Source organism: Prionailurus bengalensis, chromosome B2 (assembly GCF_016509475.1).
Source record: "Prionailurus bengalensis isolate Pbe53 chromosome B2, Fcat_Pben_1.1_paternal_pri, whole genome shotgun sequence".
In the NCBI taxonomy this organism is placed as follows: domain Eukaryota; kingdom Metazoa; phylum Chordata; class Mammalia; order Carnivora; family Felidae; genus Prionailurus; species Prionailurus bengalensis.
The window spans coordinates 145931489-145950807 of NC_057349.1; the positions used below are offsets into that span (position 1 = coordinate 145931489).

Consider the following 19319-nt stretch of genomic DNA (forward strand, 5'->3'; position numbering starts at 1 on the left):
ATGAAGATTATATAACAACGTGGAAAAGCTTACAATATAATATGAAGTGAAAAATAATCAGAATATAAAATTGCAAAAGAAAAAGAATATAAAATTGTGTGTCACACTGATCACAACTATATAGAAATCACTCATGCGGTACCTGGGTGGCTCCGTCGGTTAAGTGTCCGACTTCGGCTCAGGTCATGATCTCACGGTTTGTGAGTTCGAGCCCTGTGTTCAGCCCTGTGCTGACAGCTCAGAGCCTAGAGCCTCCTTCGGATTCTATATCTCCCTCTCTCTCTCTACCCCTCCCCCACTTGCGCTGTCTCTATCTCTCATAAATAAATAAACTCAAAAAATTAAAAAGAAAAAGACATCAGTCATGCACACAATCAAGGGCTAGCAAACATGCAACACAGTGTAGGACCCGCGGCTCCTCCAGGAACTCTCTGCCTCTCCTTCCTCTCACTGACAGCTGAGCTTGTGCATGACAACCTCCCGAGCTCGTGCTGAACCCGGACAATCTGGCTTTCACCAGCCATGGTCTTGGACTGGAGTCGCCACTATGAGACACCAAGTCCAAAGGCTGTTTTCTTCTCATCCTCCACCATCTGTGCAGGGCGCATATACTTTGTTACCAGTAATGGCCTTTTTTCAAATATTCTCAAAAGCATAGGTTGGATGGATGATGCCTCCTTCGCTGGTTCCTCCCCTTGCTACCTAAAAGACTTGCTCACACCTCTGACCTCTGTCCCTTGGCAATTGCATCTAATCCAATAGCTGTAATATTTACCTCTATGTAACTGACCCTTAAATAAAGTGAACCCCTAAGCAACACAGGTAAGTTCTCAAACGCCTGCTACACATCTCCACATAGAGTTACCCCAGCAACCACTGGTTATGGTAAGTTCTTCAGTCTTCCCACAATCAGACTGGTTCTCCAGACTCCCATTTCTCCACAGCACCCTACTTTGCCCTAGCTCTCCAAGCATGAAGCCTCAATGCCACGTCAGCCAAGGCTCTGTAAAATACAGCTCCAGACTCCCTCCTGCCCATCTCCAACATCTCTCCTAGCTTCCAGAAGAACAGGAACCCATGTTTGCCCACAAACACACCATGTTCATGCCCCATCTATGGAATCTTACTTGAGTTTCAATTCATCCACAAAGTCTTTCTTGGTGACTTCCACTCAGATGTTTTTCTCTACCTTTAAAATCTTTGTATCACTTACCTTTCAGGTTTCATGTTGCAGTTCTCATGTTTGATGTTCTTACATTGAACCCTGAAACTGATGATAGTTTTAACATACACCATAGGGTTCAACCTGATACGTCTGTTGCTTTGAGCAACACCCCCACCACCACCAAATAAAGAGCAGTGACCACAAAAGCAGGGATGAGTTTTGCTTTTGTGTGTGTGTGTGAGCCTCTGAAAAACCCAGGATATTGGAAGTATTTGTCAAAATGAAAAGAATCTCAATCAGTGTGTATATATGTGTGTGTAAAATGAATCCTCTGTAGCAATTAGTCTAACCCATCAGCTCTAACAGTAGAGGTGAAGAGCTTTAGCACCTGAAGCTTCAAAACTCCTGGTAACATAAAATATTTTGGTTCAAGGAACTGTTTTAAAATCATTTATTTGTGAAGGGAACATTCTTGGATTTAGAGGTTGGCAGGTACAGTAAAAAGCTTTTTAGTTGACTGAAATAAAAAAAAAAAACTCAAAACACTTTTAAGCACAGGCACTTCCCTTATAAAAACAAACTGCAGAAAGCCAAGCACAGCAGTTTGTGCACAAAGAGCAGGTGCCTCCAGCCATCAGCAAAGAGGCACGGGAGCAGGAGGAGAGTGATTTGCATTTCTATGGCTCCTTTTGTATGCCCAAATTCCGAGAGCATTACACCCAGAGACAGTAAATATAATTAGCAGAAGACAGCAAAGAGAGGATGTCATTGCCAGAGGGGCTCCAGGTCAACAGGCACAGCAGCGCCCCCCAGAAAGCTGTAAACATGAGTGCCATTCGTCTGTGCTGGTGAAGACAGGGGAGAAATGTGTGTGTGTGTGGGGGGGGGGGGGGGTCCTTCAGCTTGACCCTACCGTCCACAGAAGGCATGTGCTATTCCGTGCTTTCACAAAGAATGATTTCAATCCCGTGTTGAACGCTATTTGCTGGCTTCCCCAACCCACTTCTAGATGAGGGTACTGTTCACCACGCGCTTTAACCACTTCTCCCCTTCCTCCTACAGAAATCGCCCTGGTGGATGAAACACCCAGGTGAAAGGATAGGAGGCTTTAGGAAGTGTGGCTCCAGGAGAGGACACCCACTGCTCACTGGCTGTCAGCGGCCTATTCTCGGGAACATTTCACTGACGCTTAGAGAAATTAAACACGAAGGTGGACTTTTGCTATGCTTCTGTCTTCCTGCACCACCAGCATGGAAACAGATTTTGATGGGCCGGGGAACCCCGTCGCGAATGGGGGCCCTGAGCCCCAAGCCTCCTCGGGGAGCCACAGCCGCAGACTTGTGACTATCCTCCAGGGGTCACAATTGGGTTACAAATCCCTTGCAGCGCACTGACTGAGCAGCCTGATTGGGAACAATTTATTCGAATCCTTCTTCATTAAGATTCAAATGGAATAAGTAAGGTAGAAATTGAACAGACACAGAAATTGTGCCTTCCTGCTCCCGTAGTCAGTAAACATTTATTCGCTAAGCCCAGGCTGTGTGTTCTCTCTCTGGCTCGCTCACTCACTGTCGTTCTTTCAATCCTTCCTGCTTGCTGTTTTAATGCATAATTAAGAAGGTCAGAATTAATGAAGCGGTGTGGAGTAAAGTTCAAGGAATCCCCAGGCACTATTTATTCTATTAGATCTCAGGCATGAATGTCAGCTTGGCAGAGAAAGCGGCATTAGCCATGGGGCTGGCTGCGTCCCAGAAACAACCAGCAAGGGAAACTCACCTGCACAGTCAAGTCATCCCTAAGCTCCTTCCCGGCGAAAATCACACGCAACTGGTCAGCTGGAACCCCCTGTCGCTTAGCAACCACCTCCTTGAGCTGGAAGATGCTGGTGTCAGAATCGACCTCCACTGGGAAACCATGGCTGGAGTTGAACCTGACAAACACTGACCAAGACATGGAGGGGGGCGGGGGGGAGAAGTGAACATTACTCAAAGCTGTGACATGGCAACAGCAACATTTCTGAACTGAGTTCTCTCTCACCCGCCCCTTTGAGGAATGGCATACATTTTCTTTCACTTAGAACAGAAACCTTAATGCAATGGGGCAACACCTGAAGAAAAATGGAGCTTCCCTGTGGGATTTCCCTTTCATATATTAGTCACTGACCCTCAAACACAGTCACATGCTCCCTTTGACAGCCATCCTGGGAAACAAAGGACTCACACAGAACACTTGCTAGATAGGAATTGTGAGATTCCCGAGAGTTTATGGAAGAGATTCAGCTCTGACAGCATGTACGAACATGCATTCCCTCCCCGGTGCCCCCCTTCATGAGCACCAGAAGTGTTCTGTTAGCACTCACAGTATAGCAATGGAAATAATTCAAGCCATGTTACAGACTAGAGTGAAGGCCCACCCGAGGCTGTGTCTAGGAGCCCTTGGCATTGAGGTCCCTTTCAAAAGGTTCCACTGGATCTTATGGAGATACTTCCCTTTTCTTTTGAAACTACTGAGAACATCTACTTTTTTTGAGGTGTGGGGGAAGAGAGGAAGAGGGCAGAGAGAGAAGGAGAGAGAATCCCAAGCAGGCTCCACACTGTTAGTGTGGAGCTCGACACAGGGCTTGAACCCATGATCTGTGAGATCATGACCTGAGCCAAAATCAAGAGTCAGATGCTCAAGCAGTGGAGCCACCCAGGTGCCCAGAGACCATCTTTCTTATTGGAGCCTCTACCCCCTCACAACCAAGGCTGGGACCTGCTGTCTCTGCATGCCCTCTCGTCACTGTCTACTGCCATCCTGACCTCATCAATGTCACCCACATGTCCTTTCCTGTCCATGCTTTCTGTCACTACTCTCAGTCAGTCTTCTCTAGATTCTAGCACTAGCTTCCCAACTGGAGTCTCGCTACCCTCTCTTCACTTCCAAAATGTCCCGTACCATTCTGTAAAAAGTAAGCCTTTCTTCAAGTGTTGCCCCATTGCATTAAGTGAGGCTTATCAGTCCAGAGCTCTGACTTGAATCCTTTAAAGTCTCCCACTGCCAGGGAGAAAAACCCAAGGTCCCTCTTATTTGACACAAACCTATATCCCAGCAGCTTCTCCGTTAATCCCCACAAGCACACTGCTAAACTGAATGCTCCAGAAAACTTCTGCACCCATGCCTTCCCTTTATTCCTGCCAGTCCCTTCTTCACCCCTGCCTGATGAAAGCTGGGTCACCACGTGATCTGCCTCAAACATTCCTCTTCCAAGAGGACTCTCACTATCACCCCAGTCAAGACAGAGCCACCTCTTCCAGGCTCCAGTGGATTTACCACATACATCTTACACTATTCTACATTCTCTCATGGAAGGCACAGAGCAACGAGGTTATAAGGACACCCTCCAGAGTCCAAAGGACCCCTATTAGTTCTCTTACCAGCTTAGCATATGCGGAGAACATATTACCCCTATAGCTTTAACTCTCAGTTCCCTAATCGTCACAGTAAGTAAACCATGGAGGGTGTCCTGTGATGTGTTAAGTAATATTGATAGTGTTTACCACTGTTACATAATTACCTTCAAAAATAATGAATGTTTGTATGTCTTACATGTTTTTGGTATATATTTCACCTTCTCTAAAAGATCATAAACACCTTAAGGCTAAGGCCAGCCACTATAGCTTCTTTTCTGCTGTATCTCCTTTAAATGTACCATTATCACTTACTAGCTCCCAATTCAAATATGAGATGGCCCAACTAATAATAATTAAAATAAAATGATAATTACAATGCCAATAATAATCGAACACGTACTATGTGGCAGAAGCTGTACCTTATATAGGCTATTTTTAAGCTTTCCAATGATCTGGTAAGGTCAGTATTATTATCCTTATCTAATAGAATAGTAAATGGAGTCCTAGAGAATTGTAATCACTTTTCTAAGGACATCGGCTGCTTTGTAATGGAATCACAACTCAAATTCAGTTCAATCAAATTCTAAACCCCATTCCATTTCTACTATAACAGGCTGCCTAAAATATTCTCAGAAGAAAAGTCCACATTCCTTCTCCTTATGACAAAAAGACAAACAACAACAGCAAAGAGGCTTTATAACCTAATTCAGGTATTCCCTATACATGTTAGCAGTAGAAAATGCGATTAAAAAACAAAGGCTCCCATGAAGAGCTAAGAGCCAAGAATAACGAACAACGTTATAAGACAAAATAAGATAAAAATGACACCAAAATGAGAGCAGGTGCTGTACATGATACACAAGAACAAAAACCTGACATATTTTACCTGGCACTAAAACTATTTAGAAAAAGTATGGACTAGAAGTGACAAAAGTCTTCCTAATAAAAAAAAATTGATGAAAAAAAATTACAGAGGAAAAGGAGCTTTTGATAAACTTTTAAGTACACGTCATGTGACACGGTTGAAGCAGAGGAGGGGAAATAAAATGTCTTGGGAGGCCTGGAGGTGTATTCACAGCATCCTCAGATCAGGGACCATAAGGCAACCAATTCATCAGAAAAGATAGGAGACAGGTGTGGGGCAATAAGGGACAAAAGGTATGGTCCCAGCTCCAAACATGATTTTATAGGAGTTTGAATAGACTTTTTTTTTTTTAAGCCAAAGACCATGGGAGGCTATGGGAAGAAGCAACCGGGGACTACACAAAAGCTCCTAAAATGAAAAAAAAAAGTAATAAAAATTCCAGGATACCCTGAGTTGGTGATTTTTCTCCATGGGTTCTGATCATGGGCATTCCATCTTAAAAACAAGAATTACACAACAAACAAACAAGTAAAACTAAAGGGCAAAAAAGCTGTAAAAAAACATACTAAATAATTCTGTACCACAACTCAAATCATTAGTGTCCAAAGGCTTTAAAACCATTTTTGTTTTTTACATTTATTTATTTTTGAGAAACAGACAGAAAGCGAGTGGGGGAGGGGCAGAGACCGAGGGAGACAGAATCTGAAGCATGGCCACTCAGGTGCCCCTAAAGGCTTTTTTTTATTCTTAACTAGAAGAGCTAAATTCACTTTTCTTTTTTTTTTTTTTTCTTTTCTTTCTTTTCTTTCTTTCTTTCGTTCTTTTTTTTTTTTTTTTTTTTTTTTTTTTTTTTTTTTTTTTTTTTTTTTTTTTAAGTAGGCTCCATGCCCAGCCTGGGTCTTGAATTCAGGACCCTGAGATCAAGAGTAGCATGCTCTAGCGAATGAGCCAGCCAGATGCCCCAAGGCCTTTTTCTTATTCTGTATAAGTAGATACATTATAGTTTCTGAGCTTACATTCAATTTGGCTAAATCATGTCACTACTTTAGAAATGAGTATTTTTGAGCAGCAGTTCAGACATAGAGGACAAATTTACAATGGAAAGACTGACCAAATGCACTGCAGGTATTAAGCAAACTAAAATATTGTCATGGAAAAGAACAGACACTTTAAAGCGACCCAGTCATCAATAATCAAGTGCCATTAAGAAGAAAATGGTTAGGGCTTAATGGCAGTAGTGTGATTTGTGGTGGGTCACCATCTTCTTCTAGCACATGTGAGAAATGTGTCATGACCCTTCTGTCCTGGTCCTGGAACCCCAAGATTCCCAAAGGAGAGGAGAGGAGGAACACATCCAACCCCCTCTCTCTGCTACTTCTTGAAAAGCTACAGGAAGAGGGGCGCCTGGGTGGCGCAGTCGGTTAAGCGTCCGACCTCAGCCAGGTCACGATCTTGCGGTCCGGGAGTTCGAGCCCCGCGTCGGGCTCTGGGCTGATGGCTCAGAGCCTGGAGCCTGTTTCCGATTCTGTGTCTCCCTCTCTCTCTGCCCCTCCCCCGTTCATGTTCTGTCTCTCTCTGTCCCAAAAATAAATAAACGTTGGAAAAAAAAAAATTAAAAAAAAAAAAAAAAAAAAAGAAAAGCTACAGGAAGAATATCTTTAGGGCCAGGAAAGGAAAAACCAGAATCCTGGTTGTGCTGCTTGCTAATATTATGACTTAGGAGAAGTTACCTGGTCACCTTCTCTCAGCTTCCTTATCTGCTAAATGAAGATAATGTACACAGTCTTAAATGTTCATTACGAAAGATTTGTTGCAATTGTGAATGCATTGAGAAATTCTGGGCAGAGTCCTTGGTACACATCCTGTACTCCTTCTACAGGGCAAGCTTGTACCCCAAAACTGTTCCCTAATTTTACTCTTCTAGAGGAGGTAGTACTAATTAAAGTAGCATCGATTCTTTATATTGTAACGAAGATACGTTAAATGGGGTAGGGGTATTTTTCTGGTTTCTGCTCCTCTTCATGATGGACAAAAAACTGCCAGGATCAAAGAAACCATGATAAAGAATTTAGCATATGTCCTTTTCTAAGATCTCATTATAAATTAAAAGTTCGGGAATTAATTGTTTCAATGACACCTATAATAGCATCAGAAATAAATACTATATCAATTAACATTATGAATAATGTATATTATTAATAAAGACCATAATGCACTGTTAAGGAAAAGATAATGAGACACATCTACACTCATTTTGATGCCATCCCTAACCAATGTTCTGAAGATCCAGAGGATAAGGAAGTAACTAAGAAGAAAAAGGGGAAGGAGTCATTGGGTGATGGATGCTTATGTTTCTCTCATCCTCCTTGTCACAGTGATTGGCTCAAGGATAGGCATAAACCAGTCAGTGCCTGGCTTTCCCTTAGTCACAGTGATTGACTTCCTGGAGATCTTAGAAGGGGTGATCTAAAGTGGACAAATCAAAGAGCATTCCAGATTTGTCAGAGGCATGGTGAACAAGTGGTTTTAGCTGGCAGGGAACATCATGTGAGGCCCAGATTTCTGTGCTGAGAAAATCAAATAAAAACAGAGCCCAAGATATACCATTGTCATCTGTATAAAAGTAGGCTCAGTGCTTTGGGAGCAAGACAAGTCTTCCTCAAGAGAAGATGTCCTACGCCCTGCAGAACATGTAGTTCCAGCCACAGTCAAATAGACACCAGGAATCCTTTCTGGTGATCGTGGCAACCAAAAAGTAACCCTACATATCTCTAAATATTCCTTGTGGAGGTAGTTTCTTCTTTACCTTTGACAAAGATCACTAAGTCTAGTATCTCCTGTCATAAACAGATAAACCTTGTCCTCACATCCCTTCAGGCACTGTACCCCTTATTCTCTGCACAGAAAACCTTACTGTGAATTTCTTAAAGTCCTGCTCTCCACTGATTTGCTTTGCATGCTTTTGTGAACCCACTTTTGAAGATCATTCTTGGTAAAGCAATAACCTCCATATTTCTAATTCAATGGTTTCATTTCTGTTCTCACATTTGAACATTCAGAGACATTCAGTAGACTCTTCTTCTCACAACACTTTTTCTCCTGGCATCTGTTACTGCACCATCCTGGCTTCCCCTACAACACAGGACATGCTTTCTTAGCTTCATCTACTGGGTTCTCTTCCTTTGTTGGACCTACTGATTTTAGAGTTCCCAGGGGTCTACTTAGACTCTCTTCTTTTGTATCTGAGTGTTCTCCCAGGGCTGTATTATCCAAGCTGCATGCAACATAATTCATGTGTAATTCAATATATTTCCATAGGAAATGTTCACTCAACATGATTTTTATGCTGTATTCTTATTCTAAAATCCAACACTCCCACAACCTTCTACCTCAGCCCATCCCCAGAACTATGTGAGTCCATGGAGTTATCTACCCCTTAGGACCAGTTCCTACATTCCTCAAGCTATAGGGTGACATAAAGTTTCATATGGAGTTTAAAACACATTGCAGACATAACAAGTATGACATGTGTAGCACAAAGAATGGGGGAATGGATATGGACCTATTAGGTTGTAAGCCTACATTTTCAGGGGAAAGTGGTGCAATGTCAACAATAAACAGACTGTAAAAATTGAAGAATATACATTATAATTCTTAGAGTAAAGATCAAAGTGAATAAAAATGTTAAGTTAAAAAGTAAATAAAAATTACAATGGTATTCTAAAAGATATTGAATCCCCAAAAGGGCAGGAAAAGAGAAACAGAGAAATAAAAACAGAGGAGCAAATAGAAAAAAATGTAATGAAATGGTAGGACCAAATTCAACCATATCAATAAGTACATTAAATTTTAATGGAATAAGCACTCTAATTAAAAGGCAGAGACTCAGAATGGATAGAAAAAAGTAGATCCAAATATATACTGTCTAAAAAAGTTCCATTTTAAATATAAAGACACAAATTGTTTGAAAGTAAATGAATAAAAAAAAAAAGCCAAGCAAAAGAACTATAAGAAGGCAGTATTAACACCACATGTGTTAATGTCAGTATTAACACCACATAGAATCAAAGGTTAAGTTGTTATGAAAAATAAAGATGCATCAGACTATGTTGCACTCCCTTGAGATTTGATGGAAGTGTGTTCATAAACCACACTCTGTGCTCTTCTGTCCCTTCCTGTCTTTGAGTTGGGACTGGTGACGTGTACTCATTTAGCCAGACTTGGAGTGTGTGGGTCTCTCTCTGCCCCCAGACTCCCACAATAGACACGACGGTGAGCCTTTTGTACCCTCCTCAGTGGGAAAGAGACCAGGGGGCCAAGGCAAGAGCAACTGCCAAAGAAGTCACCCACGGCCTTGAAGCAACCACTGTGATTCTTTGACAAAGGAGTACCCATTGGATTTCCCATTGGTCCTTTCTCTCTCTCTCTTCCCCCTGCCATATACTCTTTTCTTCATTGATTAATTCTTCCATTTCCTTTTTAATTATTTAGCAGAAGTCATGTTATGGGAAGTGGAGAATGGGAGGTAGGAAACATGCAATTAAGGATCTATATAACAAGAGGTATGGATTATGGCTAACACCATGCACTCTGGAATAACCTGCCAGGATTCAAAGCCTAGGTCTGTCCCTTACCAAGTGTGTAACCAAGTCACACAGTTTTGGGTCCCTTTATGATCTACAAAATAAGAGATAATAATAGTGCCTGCCTCATAAATGTGTTGTGAGAATTAAATGAATTCATATATGGAATGCAGAAAGTGCCTACTACACGATAAGTTTCAACAATTATTAGCTCTTACCTAAGTCTGAATGCATGGCTTACAGTTGTGATTACTGTCAATTGGACAATATTAATATTTAGGTAACGATAATATCTATCTGTTATTCTCTTTCAATAAGAATGGTTTTTTGGATGAAGTTCTATTTCACTATGCTTTGTAGTACACTATAATTGATCTAAAGTGACTTTAGGATACAGATAAAGATATCTTCTGCTTAGACAGAGCTCTCCATTTTCAAAACGCTTTTACAGACATTATCCCAGTTAAACTTCACAATAGCTCTGAAAGATAATTGGGGCAGCATTTACTATTCCTACTTTTCAAACGAATAGACAGATGTACACGAAGGCAAAGTAGTTCACCCAAAATTTATAAGGGAAAAAGCAGGAGCTAGAACCTGTGTCTTGAACCCTTTCCCTTTAAGTCAGTGACTTCCACACAGAGCTATATACTACCCTGGGGGTCTAAGAAGGTGGTCTTTCCTATTCCTTGCATACCTTTCCTAAAACTGATATGTCTAAAAACATCATCGTGGCTGAGGTATCAAAATAATAATCAAAATAGTCTTTTGTCCCACCTTCATTCAAAATCAACATACTCTCATTTTACAGAAGAAATGTATATCGTGTACTCTTCCTTAATTTCACTCTGGCCCATTACCTCAGGGCATCAAAAAAGGATAACCTGAATTACTGGTGACTGAGAGGCATTTTTAACCCCAGGAGAGGTTCACCATTAACACTCAGAGGAGCTTCACTTCTTGCACCAGGGCAAAGGCTGGTATGGGGAGCAGGGTACTCTTACCCATGTCAGGCTAGGTGAGCACCACATGGGTTCTGAATGGTTAGGAATTCAGATACACAGAAAGAGGGACAAGAGGAATGACAGTGTTCATTTAACTATCTTAGCTCTTCTAACTCCTCAGTATTGCCAAAGAAGTAATTCCTCCTTAGGGAAAGTCTCAGAAGAGTTAAGATTGTTGTCTGTAACATGGAAGGAGAGAGTCCCTTTATTTCATTTAGGAAATGAACTTCTGTCAAAAATTTCATTGCTTACCAATTACCTACCCTTCCATCCATGCATCCCACCCTCCTTCCCTCCCTCCATCCATCCATCTGTCCCTCCACCCACCCACCAGTCATTCAGTCAGCTAGCTAGACAGCCGGTTAGACAACCAGACAGCCACACACCCATTGTAATATAAGAATACGATTACAACAAGATGCCTGTGTGGGCCCATTTTTGTTCTGACAAATTAATTCTCATCGGCTGACTGATCTGATAAAGAAGGCTAGTTTTACCAAACATGTCAAAAAGTAGGTATTTCCCATAAATAGAATAACTTATACACAGCTCCAAGGCTTTGATAAAAGCATATTTAAACATAAAAACAATTGGGGCGCCTGGGTGGCGCAGTCGGTTAAGCGTCCGACTTCAGCCAGGTCACGATCTCGCGGTCCGTGAGTTCGAGCCCTGCGTCGGGCTCTGGGCTGATGGCTCGGAGCCTGGAGCCTGTTTCCGATTCTGTGTCTCCCTCTCTCTCTGCCCCTCCCCCGTTCATGCTCTGTCTCTCTCTGTCCCAAAAATAAATAAACGTTGAAAAAAAAAATTTAAAAATTAAAAAAAAAACATTAAAACAATTAATCATAAATATTGCATTAGCAACGTTGTATAGAAATTGATATTTTAATTTTCCCAACATTTTGTAAATTTATCAGATTGAACAAAATTCCTCTGAATGAAAGATAGCCGCTAAATTAAAAATAATGACTTAAAAAATTGTGGCTGCATTCTATTTTGCACTCTTCCCAGAAACTGAAAAACTGAATGACTCTATACGATTATTTTCCCAGTGTAAGTATGTAATTGCAAATTCTTTGCTTTCAACAAAATTAAAGATGGACTCAGTTGGGTCATAAACTGATAAATCACTGAAATAACTGTAATGAAGGCTTACTAAGTATTTTTCTCATATTATAATTTTGAATGCATTAAAAAATGAAGTAATAACATTATAATAAAATTCCTTCTATTCCCTTATGCTTATTTATTAGAACTACAAACATGAAAAGAATGATGTTGAATTTATTTCATTCTAGGAATAAGTAAAACTCATCCACAGACACATGTTATCAGTTAGAAAAATAACCCAAGCCACCTAATTAAGAGATGCATTTCCAATATAACTTTATGTTGAATAATTATTTGTCAAAAACACCAACAAATTATTCATCAGATATATATATATATATATATATATATTTATACTGTTTATAACTTTTAAACTGAAAAATATTACAATATCATAATCCAAGTAGAAATTGTTAATATCAAGGCTTTATGATACCACGGAATTAAAATATACATCTTAAGTTTCATTTTTTAAGTTTTTATTTTAATTTCAGTTAGGTAACATACATTGTTATATTAGTACCAAGTATACAATATAGTGAGTCAACAATTCCATATCAGCTGGTGCTCATCAGGATGAGTACACTCCTTAATCTCCCATCACCTATCTCACCCATCCCTGCCATGGCCCTCCCCTTCTGGTAACCATCAGTGTGATCTCTATAGATACGACGCTGTGTCCTGATTTGTCTCTCTCTCTCTTTTGCCCCCCTTTGCTCATTTGTTTTCTTTCCGAAATTTCATATATAACTGAAATCATATGATGTTTTTCTCTGGCTGATTTATTTCACGTAGCATTATATTCTCTAGCTGCATCCACACCACATCTATACCCATTCATCAATCAGTGGACACTTGGGCTGCTTCCATATCTTGGCTATTATAAATAATGCTGCTATAAATATCAGGGCACATGTATATACCCCTTTGAATTAGTGTTTTAGTATTGAATTAGTATTCTTTGGGTAAATACTCAGTAATGCAATTGCTCGACTGTAGGGTAGTTTCATTTTTAACTTTTTGAGGCACCTCCATACTGTTTTCCACAGTGGCGGCACCAGTTTGCGTTCCCACCAACAGTACAGGAGGGTTCTTGTTCTCCACATCCTTGCCAACACCTGTCCTTTCTTGTGTTGTTGATTTTAGCCATTCTGACAGATGTAAGGAGATATCTCATTGTAGTTTTGTTTTGCATTTCCTTAATGGTAAGTGATGAAGAGCATCTTTTCATCTTTGTCTGTCAGCCATCTGGATGTCTTCTTTGGAAAAATGTCTGCCCATGTCTTCTGCCCAGTTTTCAATTGGATTATTCACTTTTAGGTGTTGAATTTTATACGTTCTTTATATATTTTGGATACTAACCCTTTGTTGGAAAAGCCATTTGCAAATATCTTCTCCCATTCAGTAGGTTGCCTTTTTAGTTTCTAGTGATTGTTTCTTTCACTGTAAATAAACTGTTTAGTTTGATGAAGTCACAATAGTTTATTTTTGCTTTTGTATCCCTTGCCTCAGGAGACATATCTAGTAAGAAACTGTTACAGCTGATGTCAAAGAAGTTACTGCCTATGTTCTCTTCTAGGATTTTTATGGTTTCAGGCCTCAAATTTGGGTCTTTAAACCATTTTTAATTTATTTTTCTTTCTCTTTATTCTTTATTCTAATGGTAATGGTATAATGGTAATAAGTTACCATTAGGTTTGTATATTATATCTTCTCTGTTTAGCAGTCTATATTAAGTTGATGGTCATTTATGTTTGAACCCATTCTTTACTCCTCTTCTCTCCATCTTTTAGGTATATGGTGTCATATGTTACATCTTTTTATTTTGTGACTTACTGGGCTAATATTTTACAAAAATATTCATTTTTTACTGCTTTTGTGTTTCCTACCTTCATACTGTCATTTTCAATCTTTCCTTTCCACTCAAAAAGTCCCCTTTAATATTTCTTGCAGAGCTGGTTTAGTGGTCATTAACTCTTTTAGTTTTTATTTGTCTGGGGAAACTCTTTCTCTCTCCTTCTATTCTCAATGATAGCATCACTGGAGAGAGTATTCTTGGCTGCAGATTTTTCTCATTCAGCACTTTGAATATATCATGCCACTCCCTTCTGGCCTGGGAAATTTCTGCTGAAAAATCCCCTGATAACCTTGTAGCGTTTCCCTTGTGTGTAACTGTCTCATTTTGTCTTGCTCTTTTTAAAATGCTTTATCACTATATTTTTCTATTTTAATTATCATATGTCTTGGAGTGGATCTGCTTTTGTTGATATTGTTGGGGGTTCTCTGTTCTCCCTGGATCTGGATATATGTTTCCTTCCCCAAATTAGGGAAGTTTTCAGCTATTATTTCTTTATATAAATTTTCTGCTCCCTTTTTTTTACTCCTTTTCTTCTGGCACTCCTAAAATGTGAATGTTATTACATTTGATGGAGTCACTGAGCTCCCTAAGTCTATTCTTGTTTACAATAATTCTTTGTTGTTTTTTTTTTCTCTTTGGTTCAGCTTGATTTCTTCCCATTACTCTGTTTTCTAGGTCATGAGTTAATTCCTCTGCTTCTTCCAGACTGCTGTTCATTCCACAAGTGTGTTTCTCACTTCATTTATTGAGCCTTTTATCTCTGCTACGTTATTCCTTATCTCTGTGTTAAGGGTCTCACTCATGTCTTCCACTCTTAAGTCCATTGAGTATCTTTATGATCATTCTTATCTATTAGGCATGTTCCTTACATCTGTTTCACTTAGATCTCTGGCCATGGCCTCATCTTGCTATTCCTTTGGGGGCAAATTCCTCTTTCTTCTCATTTTGTCTAAGTCTCTGTGTCAGCTTCTATATGTTAGGGAAATCAGCTACCTCTCCTGTTCTTGAGAGTAATGACCTTATGAAGAACTCCAGAGACAGAAGACACAGTGTGGACAGAGGTTTGGGCTGGTCTTCTGGGGGACAGGGACCACTATGCTGGGATTGAGGCAAGAATGACAGAAAAGGGTGGTTCCACCAAGGCTTAGGGGGATGCGGCTTGGTGTAAGCAAATTAGGTAGTGAGCATCAGTGCTGTGTTGAATCCTGCAGGTGGCTCTGTGTTTATGCTGAAGGGTGGGGGTGGGAAATGGCATCTGCCAGTTCCTTTGTTCCTGGAGAGGTCTCTCCATGAATGTTGCCTCTTTGGGACACACTTCAAGATGAGCAAACAACCTCCCTGCTGTGTGCTCCAGGAACTCTTCAGATTGTTGTTTCCACACGGTATGTCTGTGGCTTGTTTGTCCTGCCTTCTCTCCAAAAGCAGCCCCATGTCTGCCAAGCTCTCCCTGAGCCAAGCCCCCTGACCTTTAAAAATGCCAACTTTAAGCCCTGCTGGTTGCAATAACTCATGAAATTCAGCCCCTTTTGTTTTCCAGTCCAACTGCTATGGGGATTCATTTTTCCTGTGCACTCTCCTGTGTGCTAGTCTGTCGCTCACCCTTCTCTGTGACCCCAGCTCCCTCCCCACCACAGTGGCCATGATCCTTTCCTCTCCCAAACTACATATTCACACTTTATACCTTCTTCAATGTGGCCTCTTTGCTGCCTTTAGCTGTAGAGTTTGTTCTGCCAGTCTGGAGCATTGAGGATGACTTGATAATTATCTACTCATATTTGTGGGATGAAGCGAGCCTAAGGTCCTCCTCCTCTGTTGTCATCTTCCCTTCTCTCTCTTCAATTTCAATTTTTATACATGTTTTTCTTGAAGAAGTGTATTTCAGGTGATGCATACATATTTTTAAGTCATTTTTTGTTGTTTGTGGTAGTTATGTTAAATGAAATACCACAAACACCAAATTCACAAAAATGGAGCCATTTTGCTCCCATGAGAAATAAAAAGTTAGGTTCCTCTGAGTCTCTCATCACATTTTCAGGAACCAGTCATAACCTTGTTTTACGTGTCTGTTTAAAGACACCTTATCTAACATATTTAGTTGATTTATTAACACTTAACTCATAACAAATAGCAATCGAAACTCATGCCTGAACAAGCTTCTCTTACACACGTATTTCCCCCCATTAGGCACATCATAGCTTTCTTGTGGTTAGGAATACTAGTCGGCCCTTCAGCACAATGTTTGGGGGTCATTTTAACCAACAAAATCACCCACAAAGTACCCAAAATGAAAAAAAAAATGGCAGTAAATAGACCACAATAAGGACACTTGTTCACAGTATAAGAGTTAAAACAAGAAAACAAAGAGATGCCTTGTTTGACCCCAGTTGGAACTCTGCCCATGGAATGCCTCAAATTTCTCACAAGTCTGTGTATGTCTATGAAAGACCAAGAAAGTGCCACATGTATTGTTTTTGTGGTCACAAGTACATTGTAACATGTAGAGAAATTAAATATGGAACCCACGAATAATAAGTTTATTATTATTATTATTATTATTATTATTATTATGTATTAAGTTCTGTGGGGAAATGAAATAGAAAAACAAGTTTGAGAAATATATATATCTATAAAATTTCTATTAAAAATAAGCTTTTTGGGGCGCCTGGGTGGCTCAGTCGGTTAAGCGTCCGACTTCGGCTCAGGTCATGATATCACAGTTCGTGAGTTCGAGCCCCGCGTCAGGCTCTGTGCTGACAGTCAGAGCCTGGAGCCTGCTTCACATTCTGTGTCTCCCTCTCTCTCTCTGCCCCTTCCCTGCTCATGCTGTGTCTCTCTCTGTCTCAAAAATAAACATTAAAAAAAAATTTTAGAAATAAATAAATAAATAAAAATAAGCTTTTTTATGTGTTATTAAAATGATAGTAAAGAGCAAGTCATCATAGTTTTAATATACTACTGGACACATTAAAATGCAATCATTTTATTATTTAAACTTTAATATTAACAATGTGAAAATACCGCAACTATTTAAACCTATAAGAAAATTTTTACACCAACTTAAAAATGTTCAAGAAAGTACACAATTTTTCAAAATAAGTATGTTTGGTGGTATATATGAGTGAAACAATTTGAACATTACTTGTTCTAATATAAATGGAGGTTAAAATCACAATGAGGCTGATTAACACAAAGAAATCAAAACTACACAACTACAAACTACCACTGAGAATCAACGGTGGAACTAAACAGACATGTGGTCATGCAGACAGACCCTGGAGATCACACCATCCTGAGGCTCATGGGTCTGTTTCCTTGCCTAACTGTGGGTGAGATCTTTTTCACACATAATTTTCCTTTGCTCTTTTGTATGGAAACAATTTTCAAACGATTTTGCATTTCTCAGTTGCTTCAATCAAAAAGAGGTTTGTAAAGATACCTAAAAACAAACAAATAAACAAAAAAGTTCCTCAGATAGGAGTACTGTTTTAAGGAAAAGTTACTATTGTAAAAAATATATTCTGATGTTAAATGTTAACAATTTGTGTCTTTCCCTCTCAGAGATGGGGCAGCTTGCTAGATGTAGTAATAAAATTAATTAGCCTTTTTTTTAATGGCTCTATTTTTTTTTAGTATAAGTTTTCCATGTGACATTAAGGTAAATTTATTTCACTAACTTTTAAGATGAGAAAAATGAAGATAATTATTTGTATTAGGTAAAGAAAAGAAGCACATATTTTCATTGTGAACTAATAAATTATTGATTCATGTATTAAAAATATATAAACTAATATATTCCAAAGCCAGCACCACATGAACTGTTGAGTTATAGAAAAGAAACATTTGGAAGAGTGCCTGGCACAGAGTAAACACTCACTAAATGACAACAAACACTCATACAGCAAACACTCACTAATATTAGTATAAGAAATCAACATCTTGACATTTTCTATTGACTTCGCATAAATCATAATTAATGGTCAAAAACATGGTTAGTCAATAAACTGAAGTCTTTGCCCAACAGACCAAAACCCACACTACAATTTTATACCTATATTTTAAATACAAAATTCCACTTTCAAATGTATTTGCTAACTTTCCAGTGAAAATGTAAACCAGTGGCATATTCCCCTAACATTTACCATTGTCAAGTGTAAGCTCAAATACAGTCTCAACCCAGACACATGGGTGCAATCTCTTCTTAAATTTGTTGATATGCCACTTTAGCTTTCTAGACTTAAACATCCTCAAAGGTAAGAATAATGTTCATACCTATTGTATAGGGTCGTTACAATTGTTACAAACATTAGATGACTGAATACATGTAAAATTCTTAGATTAATGCATAGTATATTGCACTCAGTAAATGTTAGCAGCTATTACTAACCAACAAAAATTAACTTTTTCCAAAATAAATTGGAAAAGAGCTTTCTGATAGTCATCAAAACTATCATACATTCTTAAGCTCCACCTGAAAACATCTGTTAAATCTCTTAAAATCTCTACAAATGTAGAGAAACTGGAATCTCACACATTGCTGGTGGGAACGTAAAATGGTGCAACCACTTTGGAAAACAGTTTAGTGGTTCCTCAAACAATAAAACAGAGTTACCACATGATCCAGATCTTCCACTCCTAGGTATATACCCAAGAGAAATAAAAACATATGTTCATACAAAAACCTTTGCATGATGTTCATGTCAACATTACTAATGATAGCCAAAAGGTACAGGGATTGATACATGAATATATGCATGCATGTGATATGTACATACAATGAAATATTTTGTAGTAATTAAAAAGGGATGAAGTACTGATTCAAACTACACTGTGAAAGAAACAAATATTAAGGAAAAGAAGCCAGTTATAAAAGACCACAAATTGCATTATTCCATTTACATTCAATGTTCAGAATAGGCAAATCTATTTGCCTATCCATAGGCAGTGGTGAGTGTTTGGAGAGAAACATGAATTATTGCTAAAGAGTATGGAGTTTCTCTTGGGGGTGATAAAAATCTTCTAAAATTGATTGTGGTGATGAATATACAACTCTGTCAATATACTAAAAACCACTGGATTAAATGAATTTTACAGTATCTGAATACTGTAAACTGTCTCCCCCAACATCTTTCCAAAAGTCTCTGTGTATCTATCATGTATTAAAGTACTTGACAAAGACAGTTACTAGGTGCTTCTGAAATAAACAAATAAATGAATGTGTGTGTTTTTTTTTTTTTTACTAATTTAATCCATTATAGAAGCCTACAGTTATGGCAAGAAACTTAAGAAATTTGTAAACATCACCTTTTGCATTTAATTGTGTGCATTTATACTGTGGTAAAGTTTTG

The 19319-nt window shown here is 39.1% G+C and overlaps 1 protein-coding gene across 2 annotated transcripts in view; it reads right to left on the reverse strand.

The window, feature by feature from the left end:
- Nucleotides 1-19319, reverse strand: part of PRKN (parkin RBR E3 ubiquitin protein ligase) — a 1348128-nt gene that overhangs the window by 1077815 nt on the left and 250994 nt on the right. For both annotated transcript variants that reach the window (XM_043592715.1, XM_043592714.1), the window contains exon 2: nucleotides 2942-3105. In XM_043592715.1, the coding sequence (XP_043448650.1) occupies nucleotides 2942-3105 (164 nt within the window). The remainder of the gene's footprint in view (nucleotides 1-2941; nucleotides 3106-19319) is intronic.